This window comes from Seriola dumerili, unplaced genomic scaffold, assembly GCF_002260705.1.
Source record: "Seriola dumerili isolate Sdu_G_001 unplaced genomic scaffold, Sdu_1.0 BDQW01000273.1, whole genome shotgun sequence".
Lineage (NCBI taxonomy): Eukaryota > Metazoa > Chordata > Actinopteri > Carangiformes > Carangidae > Seriola > Seriola dumerili.
The window spans coordinates 789,832-812,387 of record NW_019174528.1 but is presented as its reverse complement, the minus strand read 5'-3'; the positions used below and the strand labels follow the sequence as shown (position 1 = coordinate 812,387).

The following is a 22,556-nucleotide window of genomic DNA, read 5'->3' as shown; positions in this document are numbered from 1 at the left end:
GAAAATAAGAACGAATTTAAGAGAAAATACATCGAGAACTCACCTTCCCATGAGCACCCGGGCCCGCCTTGTCCGCTCTAAAAATGGCGCCGTGTTCGACAAAACAGGAAACGTGTGTGATACTGACTTCTTCACCATCATCATCTTGTTGTACAGGATTGTCACCAACTTGTAAACAAGCCGGTCACATTAATCAAAACATGGCGGCGTCTAACTATTCCCTGAAGGTCAACAGAGACCTGCTGGACCCGAGCTTCGAAAGTTACCGGTTATCTCTGGACGCCATCCCAACCTACAACGTAGAGCTGGACGCTGGTGAGAGAAACTTAAGAGTGCAGTTAGCATGTGTGCTAGCCTAGCATTGATACCAGCTATCACTTATGCCATGTAACATCTTCATTTTTTTTTTTTACAGTTTGGTAATAATTTAAAACGTCCTGTGGTCATGCTAATTAACATTAGCTGGAACCCAGTGGTTCAAAATGTGGGTTAAGGTCCTCCACGTTTACCTGAAGGGGTCAGTAAGAAAGTGAACTGCAATGATTAGTCGATTAATCGGTTAGTCTGTGCAAAGACAATCGGTTAGTATTGTGAAGATGGAATAATTATTTTTATTGTGTTTTTAAGACAAAATACCAAATAATTTCTGGCTCCTGCTTTGATTTGATGTTCTTCTTTGTCATACATGACTGGTATCTGAATATCTTTGAGGGCTTCACTTTATGCTGTGGGAAAGTATATGGGTTTTTAAAAAAAATACTTTCTTACGTTTTATAAAGGAACTGAGTAATTCAGAAAATAATCTGCAGAATAATTGACAAACAATAACAGTTGGAGCCATATTCAATTCACTGCTGATTATCGTAATAACAGTGATGTTAGTGTGAACTTGTGTGTGTAAAATTGTCTTCGGCTTTAAAAATACAACACGAATACAAAGATTTAAAGTCAGTCTTAAAATTAGATTATTTTACATAACAACGAGGAGCTGGCTGCAAGATTTAGTTTATAAAAGAGTCATAATGTGTTCGATATCTTAGATGCACTCGGCAGGAACGACGACTTATTGCACATATGTCCGCTGTCTCTTGCTCGTCTCTAATGCCTCCATGAGGATTACAAAGTGCCTTTCATAAAACACACAAACAAAGAAAGCAAAGTGAAAGAGTACAGAGAAAAAAATCTCAGTCAAATTGACATTTGATAAAAATATAAACAAGATGAAAATAAAGGTAAAAGAAGAATAGAACATATGACAAAGAAAAAGCCACAAAAACGAGGGAAACGCTGGTGTGTTCATGAAGCAGATGATAACATCCATGTTTTCCCATTCATGTTGGCCACTACACATTAACAAATACATCTCGTAATCTTGTCAGATGTATATCAAGCTGATTTAAGTGGCTTAATAAAGCAAGACTATTATTTTACTGCTTGTATAACATATTAAGTGACATAGAAAAATATTTTGGTGCATCTTTATTACATATAAAAGCTGTTGCAGTAATCATAGGTTTAACTCCTGCTCAGTGAAAACTCTAAATATTTTCATTTTCATGTCTCACCTTTTGCTTTATCATCTGTCCCACAGCTGTGGAGGAAGTGAAGCTGAAGGACACTCAGTACACCCTGGAACATATGCGTGCTTTTGGCATGTACAACTACCTGCACTTAGACCCTTGGTATGAAGATAGTGTTTTATTTGTGGACTGCAAAGGACGAGTTCTCAGCCTCTCCGTCACTCTGGTAAGATTTTAAATCCTCCTGGTTTTTCTGAGAAGTCCTTGTTGCTGTTTACATCTATGTGCAGCAGCAGCATGTGGGTCTATTTACTGTTAGTTAGTTCAACATATCCTTCCACCAAAGTCTGTGAGGCAAATTCATGTGTATTTATTGTTCATGTCAAATAAAACAGTTGTGATGCTGATGTTGTGACAGTGGAATTATTGGTGGACTTTAGTTTAGTTCAGTTTATTTGGACAGAAGGAACAGTAAGACATTACAGCGCACGCAGATATAATAATAATAATGATAATGATAATGATAATAATAATAAATCAAGACAGAAGGCTGAACACTTCATATTTTTAAAAGTTATTAAAGAAGACGACAATTTGCAGTTGAGCTGAGTGAAATCAGAGACGAGGAACTTCTAAACCTGATTTAAAAATGATGATTAGAAGTTTGACAATAAGGTAAATGAAAATCCTTTGAGCGCCTCAGTAAATAAGAGTGAATGTCAGACGATAATAGAAGAATTATGAAATTTATTGAATTTAAACATTATCACACGAGTTAGAAGATGATTTGCAGAATAAATTGACAGAAGTTTAAATGTCCTAAACAAAGGTGCAGATGGGACTTAGCAGAGTTTGAAAGCATCTGTTTTTGTATTAGAAGTATCTGATTGAGGTATAAGTTGCCGTCAGTGCATCTGACTCACCAGCAGGTGGCGATCAAACACTTGTGTAACAGCAGCGTCGGCCCACGATGCTTTTCCGGCAGGTGATGTCAAGAGAAACTGAATTTCATCTGCAAAAATTCCACAAACTTCACATTTTAAAAGCTGCAGTGTCAACGTGGCTCTTCCCATCACTCTGTTCTTTCAGGGAGACGTTCAGTCAGAGGCAGTTTTAGGGGAAAAACAACTTCATTTGACTTTCTTTTGTCCGTTGGACGATAAAGTTTTGGATGAGTCCTTGTGTGTCTGTGGTTAATCACAGGTGTGATTTAGATAATTAACTCAAGATCCTGGTCCAGGACCAAGATGCTGAGACGAGGAGTAAAATCAGCACCGTGACCTTTTCAGCTGAGACTTCTTTTATGTCTCAGATATCATTGACCGTGATTAGAGGTAATTGGAGCAACATCAGTGATTTTTATGTCCAAACCGGCCTGAATGATGGTCATCACACTGTCATCCTGTGAGGAAGAATATCTGGCTTTCAGTTGCATCATTAAGTGACTCTTTATGGAAATGTGTTGCTCAAATCCTAATTACAATCATCACATGATAATTATCGGGCGGCGGGACCTTTTGTGTACGTTTGCAGGAGGGGTCGCGCGGCGCTTTGTGCAGAGGCGGATCACGCTCTCGTTCGGGACATTAACGGACACGGATGGTGGAGAAAATGATCTCAAAGGTGCACCCTACATTAGGTGGTGATATAATACACAGTGTTGAGCGCCATGGCAACAGCAGGGCAGCTGCTGCACAGTCCTTTTCAAACACTGTTACTTCCAAGCAGTGAGTAATTGACGCTCATGTGCGACGGATCTGTCCGTTACTAACGAGGCTCCGAGTTGTGAATCACGGCCGAGTCACATGTCCCGCCACCTGTGATTTCAGATGTTGATCAGAGTTTTCTTATTGGTTTATGGTGCAGTGACCTTTCTCTTCTTCTGTGGTTCAAAACCGTCTCTCGTTAAGCGTGTCTGAGTCCTTGTGAGTCATGACTGGACTGTTTAGAGAATAAAAGTAATTTGATTGGTTGGTAGCAGTAACAGACACATTTCATATTATTCTCTAATCTTCGACAGTCAGAGCGGCAGCCATTTTGTTTTTTCACGTTCTCCGTCCGTCTCTTTCTTATGGACACGATATCTCAGTAACACCTTGACAGAACTTCTTCAAATTTGGTACAAACATTCCCCTGGACTCCAGGACTAACTGATTAGATTTTGGGAGTCAAAGGTCAAAGGTCACGGGCGTGGTGACCTCACAAAACACTGTTGAAACAAAATCCATGTTGCACCATTCCTATGCTTTTCCTCACCACTAGTTCCGAAACAACAGAAAACTTGTCTGCATCTGTTTTGATAACTGACTCATTGATCGAGTTTCTTTTGGAGATTTTTCTCTTTGCTGCTTTTTTGTTTAAGATGTTGTAATGGGTATTTTTTCACTATATTTTGACATTTCATAGACCAAATAAATAACAGGGCAAGTAATTATCAGTTTCATCCACATCCACCAACATTCAAATTCACTCCACCCAGTCTCCTTGAATCAAACTCACTCTGGTTTAAATCCTCGTAGAAACGGCTGCAGTTGTTTTACATGGACACTGACCGAACGACCGACCGACCGACCGACCGACCGACCGACTGAACGACCGACCGACCGACCGACCGACCAACTGATGTGTCTGTTATGTTGTGAATCCAGGACACCGCCCTCGGGAAGCCAAGAGAGGTTTTCCGTATCAGCGCTGACTCCAGCCGGTGTGAGGATCGTCTCTGTGCCTCCCTCAGCCTCACCTCCGCCACCTGGGCCGCTCTCTCTGACGGCACCGGCCGACTCCACCTCCTCCGCACGGGCAAGAGGGGAGACAGCTCTCATACGAAGTGGGAGGTACGTAGAGCAACATGATCAAATAACTGTGTGAGTTTTCCATAATTCAGACATTACAATATAATCTAGAAGTCACTGTGGAGGTCAAAGGGTCGGGACTCATTCATGACCTTTTATTGACCTCTATTGGTGACTGAATGGTTAATGCAGCAACACTGACTGGGCTTCCTGCTTTGCTCTGATCACATCCCTCTCATCTCCACAAATGAGTGTTGTTTAAAACTGACACAAACACTTTGACATAGAGGAAAGCAGCTGAGCAGAAATCCTGTGCTGTATCATGAAGAGGAAACATTTCTCTCTCTGCTGCTTTGTCTTCTGCTTTATCGGCCGGACACAGACAGGTATCGCTCAGGTGCTTGTGACTGATGTTAGCATCAGACTGGAGGTGTGTTCAATGTCCAGAAACTGGGTGCACAAAGCCGACACCTCAGCGGCTGGTGATGTAATCTCTGAGTCATTGATGACAAAGTCAAAGCCCCGGAGGAGCAGAGTCAGTGATTAAAGAGAGCTCAGTGATTGTGACTGTGACAGAGTTGTTTGTAGCAGACGGTGAAGATTAGGAAAAGTCTTTTTTTTCTAACCGTCCAATGAAAACACTAAAACCCAGAATGAATTGATGCCATTAATAAGTAGCTTGTTCCTCTGTGTCATGCAGCTTCATTTTTGCCCAAAAACACTTCAGCGTTGCACCGAGCAACATGTTCCTTCACTAAACTGAACATGGGTGCTGTAGTTCATTTTAATCTGTCCCACATACATCGTCCTGCTGCCTAAAATCCTCAGCAGATAACTAGCTAGATAGAGAGATAGCTAGGTAGCTAGGTAGCTAGGTCGCTAGGTAGACGTACTTCATTGATCCCAAATTGGTAAATTACAGTTATAGCAGCTGATTTGAAAAATAATCTCAACGAATAACTAAGAATAAAAAACAGCTCAATCTACATAGAAGAAAAATAAAACACAATATCTCAGTAAACAATGTGCGCAGGGTTGTACAAACAGTGGAGTTTGGTTGAACCAGAAACTACAAACGTGTTAATCCACTGGAAAAAATAGTCCCGAATAAACGCACTTTATTCCTATGTGAGTGAATATTGTTTTAGGAAATAAGTGAGTATTTAGATTAATAAACTTTATTTATGAGTCTTTTTAAAATATAATATACAGTATATTTGAGTCCTCAGTAGGAACCAATGAGGAGCGAGTGCTGTAGATGATTAACTCTTAACTGTCGTCTTCTCTTTCTTATCCTGTAACCACCCGCTACATTAACCAAGCTAACCGGCCGTGAGTCCTGCTCAGAAACGTAGATGGAGCCTGTGAATTCTTTCCTCATAAAAACACCCAGTTATTCTTCACACACACTGAGACGTTTTTAACTGTTACTCAAATTCAAGCCTGAGAACCAGAGTGTGTGTTTAGAAAGCCGTCAGTAAGTGGTCTGTGGAAGTGAGGGTGAAGTCTTTGTGCTCTTCATCCTGTTCACAGTCGGGATCTGTTAACAGTGGAATCTGTGATGAAGAGTAAAGGCCTGGGGTCAGGCAGTGACCTCCAGTCGTGTAGTTTTCAGTAAAGTGAGGTGACATCAAAACAATTACCACAGTTATTAAATACATATATGAGGAGAAGCAGCTCTGGTCTTTTCCCGTCAGATTCCCTTCAAAGTTTTATTGTTATTCCTCCGCACGGCGACAGTCAGAGCGGCAGCCATATTGTTTTCAGGTTGTCCGTCCGTCTCGTTGACACGATATCTCAGAAAAACCTGGAAGGAACTTCTTCAGATTTTGCACAAACATTCACCAGGACTCCAGGATGAACTGATTAGACTTTGGTGATCAAAGGTCAAGGTCATGGTGACCTTAGAAAACACTTTTTAGCACAGAGATTATGACACAATTTCATACACATGGTTCATATTCTCTCTGACTCTGGATAAACAGGATGTGACCTGGAACTAGTCTGAGTGGCGGAGGGATACGACCACGAGGAGCTGGTTCTAGTTGTTTTTGTTTCTGTTGTTAATGTTTGTTGCTTTGATGTAATCAAAACGTTTTTTTTATTTATTTTTTTTAAATCAATAAACATATATATTTTTGAAATGACAGTTCGTTGCTTCTCTTCCTGTAGCCGCTGTTCAGCGAAGACACGGGGGAGCCGTTCACCGTCCTCCACAGCGTCTCACACGTCCAGGCCGGAGTTCACAACATGGAGGTTCTGCTGCTCCGCATCCAGAAGGACCCGCAGGAAACCAAAGGAAGCGGGTACTCTGTGTCTCTGGAGTGGATCACAGTCGCCAACACTGCAGGACATGGTGGGTGGTTCATTGACTTTGACATCATTGATCATGATTCTGCTAATTGAGCATGAAATAATATAAGACGAGTGTGTCTTACATAATTAGGTCTGAGTCATTATTTCTCTCTTTGTACATTTTTACAGAATCACATCCAGTAGATAGAAATCCTGTTTAATTAAACACTACTAGTCATAATCTGCCTTTAATGAAGTTTAATTATCATTTCTCAGATGAGATTAGTGCACAAACGCTGGCAGGAAGAATTTTCATTAAAGTTCTTGGCTTGAGCTGAGAAAGAAATTCACCCTGACTAATGATTCAAAGATCAGATCCTCCAGAGAATAAAGCAGCCGCAGCCTTTTGAGAGTCTCTTCCTCAGTCATCTGGATGTAAAGAAGCAGCACTTTAATATCTGAGAGCTGAAGCTTCATCCGTCTCAGTGTTTGACAGACGTGTCAGTCGGGAGGGTTCGGATGGACCTGAGCCTCTAAAACCAGTTCTGTCATACAGTGTGGTTTAATGCAGAGGATCAATATCAATAATATAGGTCAATATTCTTTCTTAAAATACAATTGAGTCAATATCTGTAACAGAAAAATCTCTATTCTGTGATTTTTATCAAGGAATGCATCATCATAAACTGTTAATAAAGAACATTTGTAATTAACTGGAGCTGCATCAATCTGAACATAATGAAAATCTCAATACGGCCGAGTGCAATATCCTGATCCTCAGGAGCTGCAGTTTTATTGATGAAGGTAAAATGTGTCACATTGATGTGCGTTGTTAGCATTAGCATTGTTAGCGCCATAAGTGTGATGCTACCGAGACGCCCCGTTCTACAAATCACCTTCTGCTGATGTAAAGGAACGTGACACAAATCACATCATCTTCATTTTTGTTCTTTTCAGTGAAAATATTTTTTGCACATGATGCGTTTGTTTTTCTCTTTTTTATCAGATATTTGTTATTGAGCCAAAGAAAGTTATACACACAGTTTAAAGTATAAAAACAGTATAAAATGATACTAATGTACATTCACAGATATAAAACAGATGATATAAAGGTGTAAGGATTGTCCTGTGATTTAAACATTATCCAAGATAAACAGCTGAAAAAGAAACGAATAAAAAACTCAATAAATTAACAAATGAACAAATAATTAAATGATAACACAAAATAAAAACTGACAAAATTAAATGTGTAAGAGAAAAGATGAATGTGAATCTGTGGAAACAAAACTCAGATGAGGAAACTTTTATCTTCCCTCTTGGAGTTCCTCCTTTCCTAAACCTCATTTTCACAGCAGAAACATTTAGTTCACAGATCTAATAACTGATAAGAGAAAAGAATGAAAGTCTGGATGTCGTCATGATCGCAGGTGAAAGCTTCGCCCTGATGGAAGCGACCTGAGCTCGACTCCGTCCTGAGACGTGTCGATGTTGTTATACTTCCTCTTTTCCTGTGTCGGAGTTTAATAGGAGACGAGATGACTTTACACCTCCATCACTGCATCCCGTTGTTCCCGCACGCAGGTCAGGAGAAGAGCTACGAGGTGAGGAAGAGGAGGGTCCTCAGGGGGAAGTCGGTGCCTCACTACGCGGCGGTGGAGCCGCGGGGGAGGGGGCTGATGGTGGCCTCGGAGAAACCGTTTGTCTTCACGCACGTGGACGGTCGTCCTGTGGAGCAGCCCGAGCCGGAGCCCATGGAGGAGGAGAAGACAGGTGGGTCACAGGTGGAGCTGGAAACGTATTACTGTGGTTAAAGACAACACGACTCCACCACATATTTACACTTTAAAAACACTGTTGTCATTTTATTTTCTCTGTTGGAAACCATCTGTGACGAGCAGATAAAAGTCCCAGCGAATGATTTTCCCTGAAGCTCAGTTTTATTATTGTAGGAGATAAGTCATTTTAAAGCTGCAGTTATACTGTTCTGTGAAATGAGGCGAGAGGATCACGACCGCAGTTTTAAAAAACACAGTCCTGACGTGTTTTGACTTTATGGGTACTGTGTTAGCAAACACTATTGATTTATACATCCAGCAGCCATGACAACATTATCCTTCAATTCAAAGTCTGATATTCACTCTCCACTGACGCCGCAGAAGAACACCTGGACCTTTAGCTGCTAAATGCTGCAGCTCTTTCAGCAGCTACTGGCTCTGACTTTGTGTGTGTTGGGTTGGTTGTTTATTGGGTTTATTAATGTGTTTTCATTGAAAACAGCTGCTGCTGTTAACAAGGCTGACGACAGTGTTTGAGCCAGAGGCTGAAAATCTCTGTAGAAACCAAATCACTGTGTTTGTCGCCACAAGCAGCTGCTTTAATGTGACACGTTTCCATTCGCACCAGTTTTATTACAAAAACACTGATTATTAGATCATTTCTATCAAGTTCTCCGTCGAGCAACATTCACTTGTTTGGCTCATTACCTGGAGGAGCTAGGGGTGGACTGGCTGGGTTATCGTCATGGAAACGCCTGAGTGGTCATCAGAATATATATTATACGGTGATCTGTGTCTGTTTACACTGATTCGTTTCCAGGCCATTTATTCCTGCACAGACAAACAGTGTCTGGCTCTTCCCTCACGGGATCAAAGTGTGTGTTTGGTTTTCTGAGGGCGTCATTTAGATCTGGGATTAATGAATATAACCCGTTTAAGCTTTTATTATATATTTGACTATTGGCTTGATTTAGTAAAAATGTAAGAAATAAAGACAAATGCCCGTCACAGGTCACCGGAGCCCAAACTCATCATTTTAACAACAGTAAGAAAAAATTTTAAAAAAGTTTTTGGAGAGTGAAACAAAAAATGTGTTGTTAAATAACTAATTCATAAAACTGCCAATAATTTATTTCTAATCGATTAAAGGAATAGTTCCATCGTGTCTGTATGGTAAATATTAAGGTAAAGTCAGAAGAAGGTTAGCTTAGCATAAAGACTGTAAACAGCTAGCCTGGCTCCGTCTTTAAAGCTCACAAGATAAACCGTGTTAATGAGTGAGCTGTTAATTACAGGTGCTGACAGGTGCTGACAGGTGCAGCCAGGCCGGCATGTACCTGGATGTTTCCATGCCTCAGTGACTAAAGCAGCTGTTCACATCCACAATCCTCTCTGCTTCTTCTCTCCTCAAACAAACAGAAGAAGAACTTCTGTTTTCAAAAGATAGAAGAGAAAACACCTAGAGGTGTGTGTGTGTGTGTGTGTGTGTGTGTGTGTGTGTGTGTGTGTGTGTGTGTGTGTGTGTGTGTGTGTGTGTGTGTGTGTGTGTGTGTGTGTGCGTGCGTGTGCAGGCAGAGTAATGGCAGCTTTTTAGCCGTTCCTTTTGTCAGTGTTCTGCTTTACTCATTTTGGAGGAAAGACTGGATTAGATGTTGAAGAGGAGGAGGAGGAGGAGGAGGAAGAGGAGGAGTCTTCAGAGAGGTCTGTAGGTGATGACAGAGGAGGCAGGAGAGATGGAGGTGACATGGACTTTGTAGATGGAGAGAGAGCATGATGAGCCTCTCTCTCCTCTCTCCTCTCTCCTCTCTCCTCTATCCTCTATCCTCTCCTCTCTCCTCTCCTCTCCTCTCTCCTCTCCTCTCTCCTCTCCTCTCTCCTCTCCTCTCTACTCTCCTCTCCTCGTCTCCTCTCTCCTCTCTCCTCCTCTCTCCTCTCTCTTCCTCTCTCCTCTCCCTCTCCTCTCCTCTCCTCTCTCCTCTCTCCTCTCCCTCTCTCTCTCTCTCCTCTCGTCCTTCTCCTCTCTCTCCTCTCTCCTCTCCCTCTCTCTCCTCTCTCCTCTCTCCTCTCCTCTCTCTCTCCTCTCCTCTCTCTCTCTCCTCTCCTCTCTCTCCTCTCCTCTCCTCTCTCTCTCTCCTCTCTCCTCTCCTCTCCTCTCTCCTCTCCTCTCCTCTCTCCTCTCCTCTCTCCTCTTCTCCTTCTCCTCTACCCTCTCGTCCTCTCCTCTCCCTCTCTCCCTCTTTCTCCTCTCCTCTCTTTCCTCCCTCTCCTCTCCTCTCTCCTCCTCTCCTCTCTCCTCTCTCCTCTCTCTCTCTCCTCTTCCTCTCCTCCTCCCCCTCTCTCCTCTCTCCTCTCCTCTCCTCTCTCCTCCTCTCCTCTCCTCCTCTCTCCTCTCTCCTCTCTCCTCTCTCCTCTCCTCTCTTCCTCTGCCTCTCCTCTCTCCTCTCCCTCTCTCCTCTCTCCTCTTCCTCTCCCTCTCTCCTCTCTCCTCTCTCCTCTTCTCCTCTCCTACCTACTCCTCTCTCCTCTTCTCCTCTCCTCTCTCCTCTTCCTTCTCCTCTCTCCCTCTCCTCTCTCCTCTCCTCTCTCCTCTCTCCTCTCTCCTCTCTCCTGATGATGTGAACAGAGTGAGCTCCTCAGGTCGTCTGTCTCTCTGCTGTGAACCACTTTCTGTTTATAAAAGTGTGAATGAAGTTTGTCTCATTATTGAGTTTCCAGCTGCTGAAAGGAGGCAGACACTATTTCTGCTGCTTTTTAAAATCCTGGCAGCTTCATTACAGAGAGGAGGAAACCTTTCACCCGCGGCGAGGAGCGTAGCCTGAATCTCCCTCCAGGTCGGGAGCAGGTGAACAGGACTGTGTTGATGACAGAATCGGATTCAAAGGGATTTAATTTCAGAGATATTTATCGGTGAACAACCTCTGACTCCTTCTTGAAAATGTGATTCAAACACGAGGCTGCAGAACAGTGTCGGGATTGTTCCGGCTGTGATGATGCACTTGGCAGCTGAAGTCATTTCATCGAGCATCTGTTAGAGAGAAGTAAGAGAAGGAGACGAGGCTTTAACAAACATGGCTGCCGGCTTCTGCTTCATTGAGGGTCTACATCTGTTCCCGCCACCGAAGCCAACGCGCTGTGACGAATTCTGTGCTTCATTATGGCAGACCGCACGGCACAGGGGACGTCACTGACAAAGAACAGCACGAAACAAAACATATTTGATGGAGGATCACAAAATGTCACCAGGCCGGCTGAGGAGCTGCGTCACAGGCTTCTCAACAATGTGGGCAGTGGTGAGAACAGATTTGTTCCCTGTGAAGAAGAAGCAGAAATGCAGCCATCATGTTTGTGGGAAAGGTGAATACAGGAAGCAGCTGACTGACTGAACTTCTTAAAACACACATAACCGTAACTTATGGTCACAAACATAAGGAAAACTAGAAAACACAGAAGCAAACCTCCACTGATGCTGCACAAGCCTCTAAATCACTGGTATTTTAATTTGAATGATCCTCTCTGATTACTTCATTTTTTAGTATTCTGCTATGATTCATATTTTAATATTTTAATATTTAGTTTAACTGGAAAACTGGGTCTGAAGCTCGTCTCCTCTCACTTCCTCACTGAGAAATCTGGATCAGGCCTTGAGCCCCGCCCACCACCTGTTGCTCCAGGTGGACAGGTGAGAGATCAGAGAGCATCAAGATGGTGAGAGGAGGAAACATCAGAGAGACTCAGCCACATGTTTGAGCCTCAGTCAGACCCAGACTCAGAGGAGGAGTCTGAGACCAGAACCAGAGACTAGCAGACGGGTCAGAGCGGTTAGCTTAGTTAGCATCTTCTCAGAACTGTTAGCATAGTTAGCATCTTTTATTTGTTTATGCTGTTTGTTAGCTTGCTAACTGGCAGTGGCTGACACAGTGTTAGCAGTTGTGCTAATGCTAACTCTCTCTGTCTCTGTACTGACAAGGTTTCAGGTGTATTTAGCCCCGCCCCCCGTCCCCACAAGCTGACAGGATTGGTTCCTGAGGTCTGTGACATATGAGTCTCTGACTGTCTGAATCTGTGTTTATGAGACTGTGATTGGTTCACTGCAGTTCAAGGTGGAAACACTCAGTCATGGTGTTGATGATATTTCATCATCATGTGTCTGTGTTATATAAAAACATTATATGTCATATATGTCTTCAAAAACACAGTCCACATTACAAAAATATATTGTTTGATTTCACAAAAGATTAAGAAGCCGTCGTCTCCTCATCGTCTCCTCATCGTCTCCTCTTGTGATCTGATCATTAATTAATTTGAATAGACTTCCATCTGCATCTGTGTAAATATTCAGCAGTAGCTCCCGTCACTTCCTGTGTGGTGTTGGATGTCGTTAACTTCAGCTCCACCCGTCTCTCTCCTGTTTGGCTTCAGATCCCATTTACTTCTGGCAGCAGACGATGGAGGACATCACCGTGTGTGTGCGCCTCCCCGAGGGCATCACCAAGGAGGAGGTGCAGTACAGGCTGACGGCCGACAACGTCAGCATCGGAGTCCAGGGTTTTCCTCCTCTACTGCAAGGCCAGCTGTTTGCACCTGTAGACCCCGAGGCCAGCGCCTGGATCATCAGAGACAACAAAAGGTTAGAAACCTGGAGTCTGGATTGTTCTTTGACTTCAGTGTTTTCAGCCATGACAGTGGAAACCTCAGTTCATTACATCAGTATCTCAATTTGTTTGAATATTACGTCTGAACAAGGTGAACAAGGTGAACAGGGAGACGCAAACCTCTGACTTCAGGGAGCAGTTTCCTCCTTCATCTTTCATTCTCTAACAATCTTTTATCAAAACTGTAGATCTCACAAAGTGTAAATGTTCTGAACAGATTATGAAAGAAATATTTTGTCCAGTCCCACTAGAACATGACAGCGTTGCATTTCCACTCATTTCACATATAATAATAATAATAATAATAATAATAATAATAATAACTTTATTATTTATTATAACAGTTATGAAGTTCTGTACAAACATCAAAACAAAACAAAGCAATAAAAACCACAGAGAAGAGAGGGCTGTTTTCAGCCAGGAAAAGTGCTGACCTCGACCGGGGTTTTCGTCAGTCAGTGAAGTCTGAGACTGACCGACACTGGAGGATCACGATCACAGCTCCACAGTGACATCAGCTTTTATCCATTTGAAACGGTAAAATATTTTGTGTTCATTATAAACTGTGTTGGGACAAATCAGACGGTGTCAGAGGACGCGGTGCTTCCGTGTGACCCAGGACACATTCACCTTCACACTGCTCAAAGAATGTGGTCTCATGTGGTCCAGACCTCCTGAATGTGGTCTGAGTGATCGGAGCTCAGATGGGTCCTTAAGTCTTGGGTGTGTTCACACCTGAAGTTAGAGCTGACCACGTGTGATCAGATCACCTGAGACAGATGTTTATTACCAGGTCTGAACAGGTCTGAACTAGGGATGGGCACTTGAAGAAATTTCCTTATTTGATCATCAGAAAAATTAATAATTATCGATTCACTATTAATTTTATTAATAAATTAATCTTTATTCCAAGAAGAAATTATAGTCCAACAACAATCCTCCTTAACGAGGCAGTGGAAGTTTAAAGTTTAGCTATTAAACAGAACAAAAAAGATATGCGGCGCTCCTAATGACAGCGGAGCCCGAGGCTCTGAGCCAAACCTCTTCACAAAGAACAAGCCGAAGCTGCGGCGCTTATACACGCCGTTGCAATGTTTACAATGAGCTTCATTATTTCTCAGATGGAAATGTTCCCACACCAAACTTCTGTTTAGAAGCAGGTCGGCGTGATTGTTGAGCCTCAGATTGAGGTGGAGGAGGAGTTCTAGATGAGAAACAGTCGACCGGCTCTTCTTCTTCTTCTTCTTCTTTTTAAATGACATCCTCTGCGATTCAGTGTTTCAAAGCAATAAAACATGACGAAAGGAGAGAGGGGCTTGAATAGTTTTCCTAAGCAGCGATTCTATGAAACCGGTCGTGAATGTGAGTTGAGTCATATCCTCCACTTTTAGACCTTTCATGTGTCTCTATCACCGCTCCACCTCTGCTTCCTGTCCCGTTATACTCAGTTCTACTTTCAGTTTAACATGTTACATGGACTGTGTCCTGATAATCCTTGATAAGTTCAGAGTCTGTCTGTCTGTCTGTCTGTCTGTCTGTCTGTCTGTCTGTCTGATTAAGTTTTATTTATTTCCTATTTCATATTCTTTCAGCTTATCGCTGCTTTTCTACCAGGGATCAATTTTACCATCGTTTGGTGGTCGATGATTCCAGCCTGTGACCCTCTCTCTCTCTCTCTCTCTCTCTCTCTCTCTCTCTCTCTCTCTCTCTCTGTATCTCTGTGACCCTCTAGACCCTTTAAGCTGTAGATGTCTGGAGAAAATCACACCTTCATTTTGATGTTGACTGTTTCTCCAAAGATGCACGGAGGACGATATGGTAGACAAAGAAAAAGTAGACACATGTAGTTTAGATGGAGATCCTGGACCGTGTGTGTGTGTGTGTGTGTGTGTGTGTGTGTGTGTGGACTGCATCTGGATGACCATGGTTGTGTTGAGTGTGTTTTTCAATACCAATGGGTTTGCGGACAGACAGCTGAGCTCCGTCCGAATTAAGAAGCTGCCCTTTGTGTGTCTCTCATACCTTCTCATGGTTGCTCAGATATAGATCTGTTTTCTAACATCCCTCAGTACAACAGAGTGTAAATGACATGTTCTTAGATTGAAGCTGCAACATGCTGCAGCAGGAGGTCGACTATTTTCATCCATGGGAAAAAAAAAAATCAAAATCAGAAGGAAGTAGAATGACCAAGGCCAAACAACGCTGCACGTCTGTCTCACTGTCGTAATAGAAAAATACTACAATCACCTCTTCATGCTCGTATCCCTCCGCCACTCAGACTATAGTTCCAGGTTACATCCTGTTTATCCAGAGTCAGAGAAAATATTAAACATTTGTGTGAAATTTTGTCATGGCTAAACTGTGTTTTGTGAGGTCACACTGACCTTTGACCTTTAGCCACCAAAATCTAATCTGTTCATCCTTGAGTTCTACTGAATGTTTGTCAAGTTTGAAGAAGTTCCTTCAAGGTGTTGCTGAGATATTGTGCGAATGGGTCGGATGGACAACCTGAAAACAAAATGGCCACCGGAGGAGTAAAGAAGGAAAAGAAAAAAAACCCAGGTTTCCGCCCTTTAACTGGATCTGCACCAAAATATAATGGATTCTTCTCTGGCCCGTGACCCATCCCTCCACCAGGTCTGGAGCAGATCAGTTCAGGACTTTCTGTGAAATCCTGCTGGAAACAAACGTAACATCTGTGTTTCTCCTGAGTAATATTACTGGTCGAACTGGAACCCAAAGAGATTTAAATTTGCCTGAACTCGGACCAAACGGCGTCAGAGAGTTCAGGAACAGGAACATGATGAAGCGTGGTTCATTATTCTCTCCTTGTTTAATACAAACCGTTTCGCTGCAACTATAAATGTGAGTTTTCATCGCTCTGGGCAAAACGCATAAATGTAAAACATGTAACGAGGAACCCTAAAGGAGTTTAAATCGAAACAACTGGACGTGATTATTTGTCTGGGAAGGCGTTTCACCTGGACCAGTCCCAGCCTGGTCAGATGCGTACATGAACTGATGAAGCCTCTTGGATGAGAGGTGAAACGCCTTCCCAGACAAATAATCAAGTCCAGTTGTTTCTTCGATTTAAACTCCTTTAGGATACTATGACCTGGACAAATGAGAATATGCACAGGCTGATGTAACGAGGAAGATAATGTCATTTTAATTTAATTCTAATTTATTCCTCTTTTTCCTTGAATCTTTGAAGACTGATCGTCATTAACATTATTCTGCTGAGAATTAATGAACAGACTGACGCGTCGACTCACCCTCCGCTCGGTGTAAAGACTCCGTGTGGAACGACAGAACGACCTTAATTACTGTCAGTAATTAAAATGATCTGTGTAGAAATAACGATTGATTTATTCATTAATTAGATTTTCATAATTAACAACAAAACCTGACAGACACTTAATAAATATAGATGATCAATTATTTAAAAATCTCAGGCAGAAAATTCAAATATCAAAATTAGAGCTGAAACTAACAATTATTCTTTTTAATTATTGATTAATTACAATTGGACTTAAATGATTTTTACATTTTATCAATTATTTCCCAATCAATTCATCCTTTGGTCTATAAGACGTTTATAACAACAGACACTCACTCAGTTTGACTTCTCTGTGATAATAAATCATTTTTAAATCTGACCAATTACTCTTGTTAACTATTGATTAGAATTAACTAATCTAATTAGAATTAAATTATTCATCATTCCATCAGTTATTTCCTGATTGATTCGGTCTCTGGTCTGTAAAATATTTATAAAACAAAAACAACAATCCAACATATTCATATTTATTGTGAAGACTGAGAAAACATTTTCATTTGTCACAGTTTTGTATTTTCTCTTGAAATATAAAGAGTTATCAATAGTTGAACAGTTGTTGATTTCGTTTTTTAACAGCTGATTAACTGTGTAATTAGTGCAGCTCTAATCAAAGCACAACTTATTACAATAAATTAGCAAATAGATAAAAACTCAAACTCATCTCATGCTGCGTGATATGAGCAGATGATGATGATGTTGCAGTAATTTTCATGATGATCTTCATCACTTCAGTTGATTAAACATGTTGTAAAGAGGAGAGAAACATGTGACTGACTTCAACTCTTCTGCTTTTTGTTCTGTTTTCTTCTCGGCGTCTCTGGTTTGATTTATTCTGCCGGTCACCTTCACACACCTCTCTCTCACTGAGGAAGATGATGTGAGTCAAAGTGGGTCAGACTCAGTGAGTAACTCTTCACGCTCTCCTCTGGTCCTTCTCATCAGCTCTGTGTTTTATCCCACCAGGCTGCTGATTGGATGTTTACCGGCTGATTGCATCGCTCTCATTCTCAAGTGTTTCGTCTGTGGTTCATAGAAAGCTCTGACAGTTTCCAGAGACTTGGAAGCATCTTGTCAGTTGTGGCATTTAGGAAACCAGGAAATGAGCTCGGCCTGTCTGTGTGTGTCATTTACATATATATGTCTCATTGGGGGACGTGACGTGTTTTAACGGTTTAGGCAGGTACTAGTGATGGTTAAGGTTAGAGGAAGTCTCCAATCAATCATCAATCAATCAAACTTATTTGTACAGCACTTTTCATACAGGTCACTGCAGTTCAAAGAGCGTCACCAACGACTGATGAGCTGAAAAGAAAAATGATAAAATAGATTAAAAAAGCAACAATAACATGAACAAACAAAAACAAACATAAGACGATTTATAATAAAAGAACAAATAAAATAGAATAAAGCATCATCACAATAAAGTACGTGAATAAATAAAGTGAGTGATGAACAAAATCCATATTTAATTAAAATCCAGGCTGACAGGAAATGACTGTGTGTGTGTGTGTGTGTGTGTGTGTGTGTGTGTGTGTGTGTGTGTGTGTGTGTGTGTGTGTGTGTGTCCTCAGTCTGGAGGTGACCTTGCAGAAGCGCAGTGAGGGACCCGTGTGGCCGGAGCTGGTGATGGGCGACAGGAGGGGAGAGCATGTGATGAGTGACGAGCAGGCCGCCCTGATCCACCAGAGACTGACCCACCTGACCTCTGAAGACCTGGTGAGGCTGAGACATGACACTGATAACTGCAGCGCTGCACCTGACGCACGGCTCTCTGCACCATCGTGTGTTACAGATACTAAAGGAGCAGCAGTTTACTTTTCCTTGAGTTAGAATGGAAATTGGCCTTTTTAAAATTTGAGATATTTTCTTTCCAAAGTTGACATTGTGCTTTGAGCATCACGCTGAAAAAACTTTGGATTGTGTGTATATTTCAAAAATTTGGGGGAAAATGGTGATAATTAAAACTCATTTGTGCTTAATCCAGTGAGTTAAATACTTAATTAATTAATCAGTTCACATTAATCAAATAAAAATGTAATGTTACATTAAAACTTAGCTCAACTATAATTCACCCTAGAATATTAAAGCGATGAATATCTTGGTGTAAACAGATGGTAAAAATATCTGACAGTGAATTTTCACAGTATATATATAAATATATATATAATATATATATCAACATATTCTCCAACCCTGCTGCCACTTGTCTGGTTGAATCATCTGGGTGTTAAATCAGTGTGTGTTGGAGGAGATGACTCAGCCATGAAACTTTCATGAAGCTTGTCTTTGTCTTGTCTGGTTTCCTCTGGAGGTTTTCTCATGACCTTCTATACCTTTTTATTAAGCCCCCCCCCTCCTCTGTGGCCTCTTGTCTCTGTCACGTTCCTCTTCAGCTGCTCTGAGCTGCTCTTCTTCTCCTTCCTCCTCCTGACGTCTTGTGCTCATCACCACGCTCCGGTCTCCAGAGTCGCTCCCGGCCTCGTGTTCGACAGCGTTTTCAGCCACTTCCTCTCCCGCCCTCAGCCTCTATTAGCATCATCTGGGCCCACTTGAACTGGAGGCCCTCAGCGCAGATCAAGCCTTTTACATGCTAATAAATGCAAAACAAGTTGTAACTGCGGCTGCTGTTGTCCTGTTCCTTCTCTTTGTACAGAACGGGAACCCTGACAGGGACAAGCCTCCTTGTAACTCTCAGGAGCTGGAGGACTGTGATGGCTTCCCAGAAGACAGCTCCAGCCTCACACACTTCGATGGAGAATCTCTCCGACCCACTCAGGTGGTGAGTAACGCCTCTCTCCTTCACTCTGATTCTCCAGTAACTCCAACCTGAGCCACATCAACCCCCCAAACGCTGAGCGAGCCACTGCTGGCCTTGCCCTTTGACAAGCCACTTGCCCAGGGAGCTCGACAAAGGACCAGTAAAGAATGAACAGGCGCACCCACTTCATTTCCCTCCTCCACCCTCGTGACTCGAATAGTAAGAAGTTGCACCGTTGTGGCCGACGTCTCTTTCTATCAGAGATCAGGCAGAGAATAAATTGTGTCGCTCTGCAGAGTTATCCGGTGGTTAGAGAAGTCCACATTTTTATTTTTGTTTTCTACATTTTTCACGTTGTTGTTTCCAGGTTTTTCATTGTTGTACGGTCACACCTGAGTCACGTCTCGACTCTTTGCCTTTTGCACAGAGGACGCTGTGGACTTGTTGACCTGTGTCCAAACATATAGTCTCTGAGTCTGGTCTCAACAGACTCCTCATCTGAGTCTGGGTCTGACTGAGGCTCTTTGCTCACAAAGCTAACCGTTCTGACGAGATGCTATCTACGCTAACCATTCTAAAAAGATGCTAACTATGCTAACCGTTCTGATCCGTCTGCTAGTCTCTGGTTCTGACTCCTCTGAGTCTGGGTCTGACTGAGGAGCTTTAAACGAGGCGTACGTGAGCTAACGTCCTTCACTCTGTAAACCTTGTTTTACCAGGTGAGTTGAGTGAGACTCAGGTGTGTGTTCCTTACAGCAGTAACCTTCAGGAGAAGCTCTGGTATGAAGGTGTGCAAACATTTAATCTGAAAGGCTGCCCGCTGAAATCTCCTCCTTGTACTTCAATTACTTTTCCAACCTCTCTGAAGCAGCGGAAGGTTTGTTCTTAAAAAAGCAGGAAGCTTGTGTTGTTGCTCCATCCGGAGCATGTGAGGAAAAACTGCTGTTATTTTCCCCAAGGTGAGAAACGTACGTCACATGTTGCAGATTGAAGAGAAAGTCTGTTTTAGTTTGAAAAAACCTGGATTATACTAACCTTAGACATCAGAGCTTCCTAAAATCCTTAGATGGACGTGAGGAAGTGACACGTACGCTTTCAAAATTAGCATAAAAAGCTAAATGAAAACACTCCGCTTCGTGACGTAAGCATTTCTCTAAGCAGCAACCTTTCCTCTGTGTTTTGAAAATACTGAATAATGAGAATAAGTTCATGTTTTTCTTTTCCCAAAGCAGATGAATCGCACTTTACAAAAGCTCCATTCATGTTTGGACATTAGTCTCCGTCCATCACTGATGCTCCTCTTTCACTTTCTCTGTTTCATTGGCACTAAATAGTTTCTGTGTTGATGGTGAAGAATTCCACTCTCAACAGAAAAACACGAGCCCTTTGATTATGTAATGAAAGGCGAATAATGAGTGTTGAATATGAGGCTCAGTGTTTCTGCCTGATTCTTCCTGGTGTTTATAAAAGCTCTTTATGTTTCTGCCTCCATTTACTGAGCAGAAGCTGCTGCCCTTAAATCAGACCTATCAGCTGTGTGAAGGACGCTGCTCTGTTTGTTCCACATGTGTGTGAACATGTGAGTGTAGACAGGTGTGTGTGTGTGTGTGTGTGTGTGTGTGTGGATGTATCTCATCCAGGAAGCTGTATACCGTTCTTTTCTTTGTATCCACCTTAATGCTCCAGTCCAAACCCACCTCCTTTTTAAAAACCTCTCAGCTGAAAACCGTGGCTCCGTCTATTAATTGTGCAGCTCGGCTGAGACGCTTCGTGTTGGTTCCAGTCCCAGCTGAAAAGATGAAGAAGAGTTTTTATGTTTGTTCACCGGAGGAGGCCTGAGTCATATCCACCGACCACGTCTGTCATAGCTTTTATAAAGGAGTGTATCTGTAGCTACTGACGGCTTCGGCTGCAGAGCCTCAGAACAACATGGAGGCTTTTATTTGTAGAGAAGATTTTGAAATCTTTTGAAAACACTTGAAGTTTTATATTATTATTTATATCACAAAATATAAATGAAATCTTTTTTTTTTTGTTAAAATAAGAAGGATATTGATTTTATATTAGAATCACTAGTAGCTCTGAATGATCATGTTTGTGTCAGAAATAACCAACAGTGTGTTCACAGGCTGGAGAGGGTGAAAGTTTATTTCACCAGTTATAATAAGAACTTACAGCTGCAGTTCATTCACATTCATTCTTTAATTTGGCCAAACTGCATTAAAGCGACTCCACATGCTCATGGTGGCGTATTATTTCCTCTGGGTTAAAGATGGCGTCTCTGAGGAGGAAGTAACTCGTGGAACTTGATGTGGGGAGAGAGAGATGGATCTTTCCACAGAGAAATGATCCAGGTGATCACCTCAGGTCAGATTCAGACAGGTAGCATGTAGCTCTGCAGCTGCTGACTGGAATATTGATCTACTGAGAGGAAGGAGCAGTTTGTTATTATTATTATTACCAGAACTCGTCAAAGATGCAGCAGCTGCTCTAAATTAATGTAACATCACTTTTGAATGTCATGAGAAAACAGCACAAGAGCTGCACAATTATAATAATAATTTTTTTTTTGCATGTCGTGCAGCCTTAGATAGCACTGAGTAATGTTTAATATACCATTAATGTCATTTCCTAATAAATATGAACTAAAGTAGTGGATTGTTGACTTTTCTCTGGCTGGACTGAAACAACAGGCAACATTATTTTATCTGATTCCTCTCGACAGACAGTGATGTGTTTGCTCCTCGTGCTGCACATGAACATGTTTCTTTCATATTCAGTCAGAGACACGACAGTCGTCTGTCTGTACTTCTTCTGGAAGCTCTTGTGAGAAACTTACAGCAAATACAGACGAGATGTGAGTCTAACTCAGGACAGATGTGAGTCTAACTCAGGACAGATGTGACTAACTCAGGACAGATGTGACTAACTCAGGACAGATGTGAATCTAACCCAGGACAGATGTGAGTCTAACTCAGGACAGATATGACTAACCCAGGACAGATGTGAATCTAACCCAGGACAGATGTGAATCTAACCCAGGACAGATGTGAGTCTAACCCAGGACAGATGTGAGTCTAACTCAGGACAGATGTGACTAACTCAGGACAGATGTGAATCTAACCCAGGACAGATGTGAGTCTAACTCAGGACAGATATGACTAACCCAGGACAGATGTGAATCTAACCCAGGACAGATGTGAGTCTAACTCAGGACAGATGTGAGTCTAACCCAGGACAGATGTGACTCTAACTCAGGACAGATGTGACTAACTCAGGACAGATGTGAATCTAACCCAGGACAGATGTGAGTCTAACTCAGGACAGATATGACTAACCCAGGACAGATGTGAATCTAACCCAGGACAGATGTGAGTCTAACTCAGGACAGATGTGAGTCTAACCCAGGACAGATGTGACTCTA

The 22,556-nt window shown here is 42.1% G+C and overlaps 1 protein-coding gene across 1 annotated transcript in view; it reads left to right on the top strand.

Moving 5' to 3' along the window:
• The first annotated feature begins 129 nt into the window (after positions 1-129).
• nudcd1 (NudC domain containing 1) overlaps positions 130-22,556 on the top strand; it is a 28,205-nt gene continuing 5,778 nt past the window's right edge. The window contains exons 1-8 of the mRNA XM_022757348.1: positions 130-315; positions 1,592-1,746; positions 4,169-4,354; positions 6,485-6,668; positions 8,189-8,377; positions 12,802-13,009; positions 17,946-18,090; positions 19,028-19,153. Of these exons, the coding sequence (XP_022613069.1) occupies positions 201-315; positions 1,592-1,746; positions 4,169-4,354; positions 6,485-6,668; positions 8,189-8,377; positions 12,802-13,009; positions 17,946-18,090; positions 19,028-19,153 (1,308 nt within the window). The 5' untranslated portion in view covers positions 130-200. The remainder of the gene's footprint in view (positions 316-1,591; positions 1,747-4,168; positions 4,355-6,484; positions 6,669-8,188; positions 8,378-12,801; positions 13,010-17,945; positions 18,091-19,027; positions 19,154-22,556) is intronic.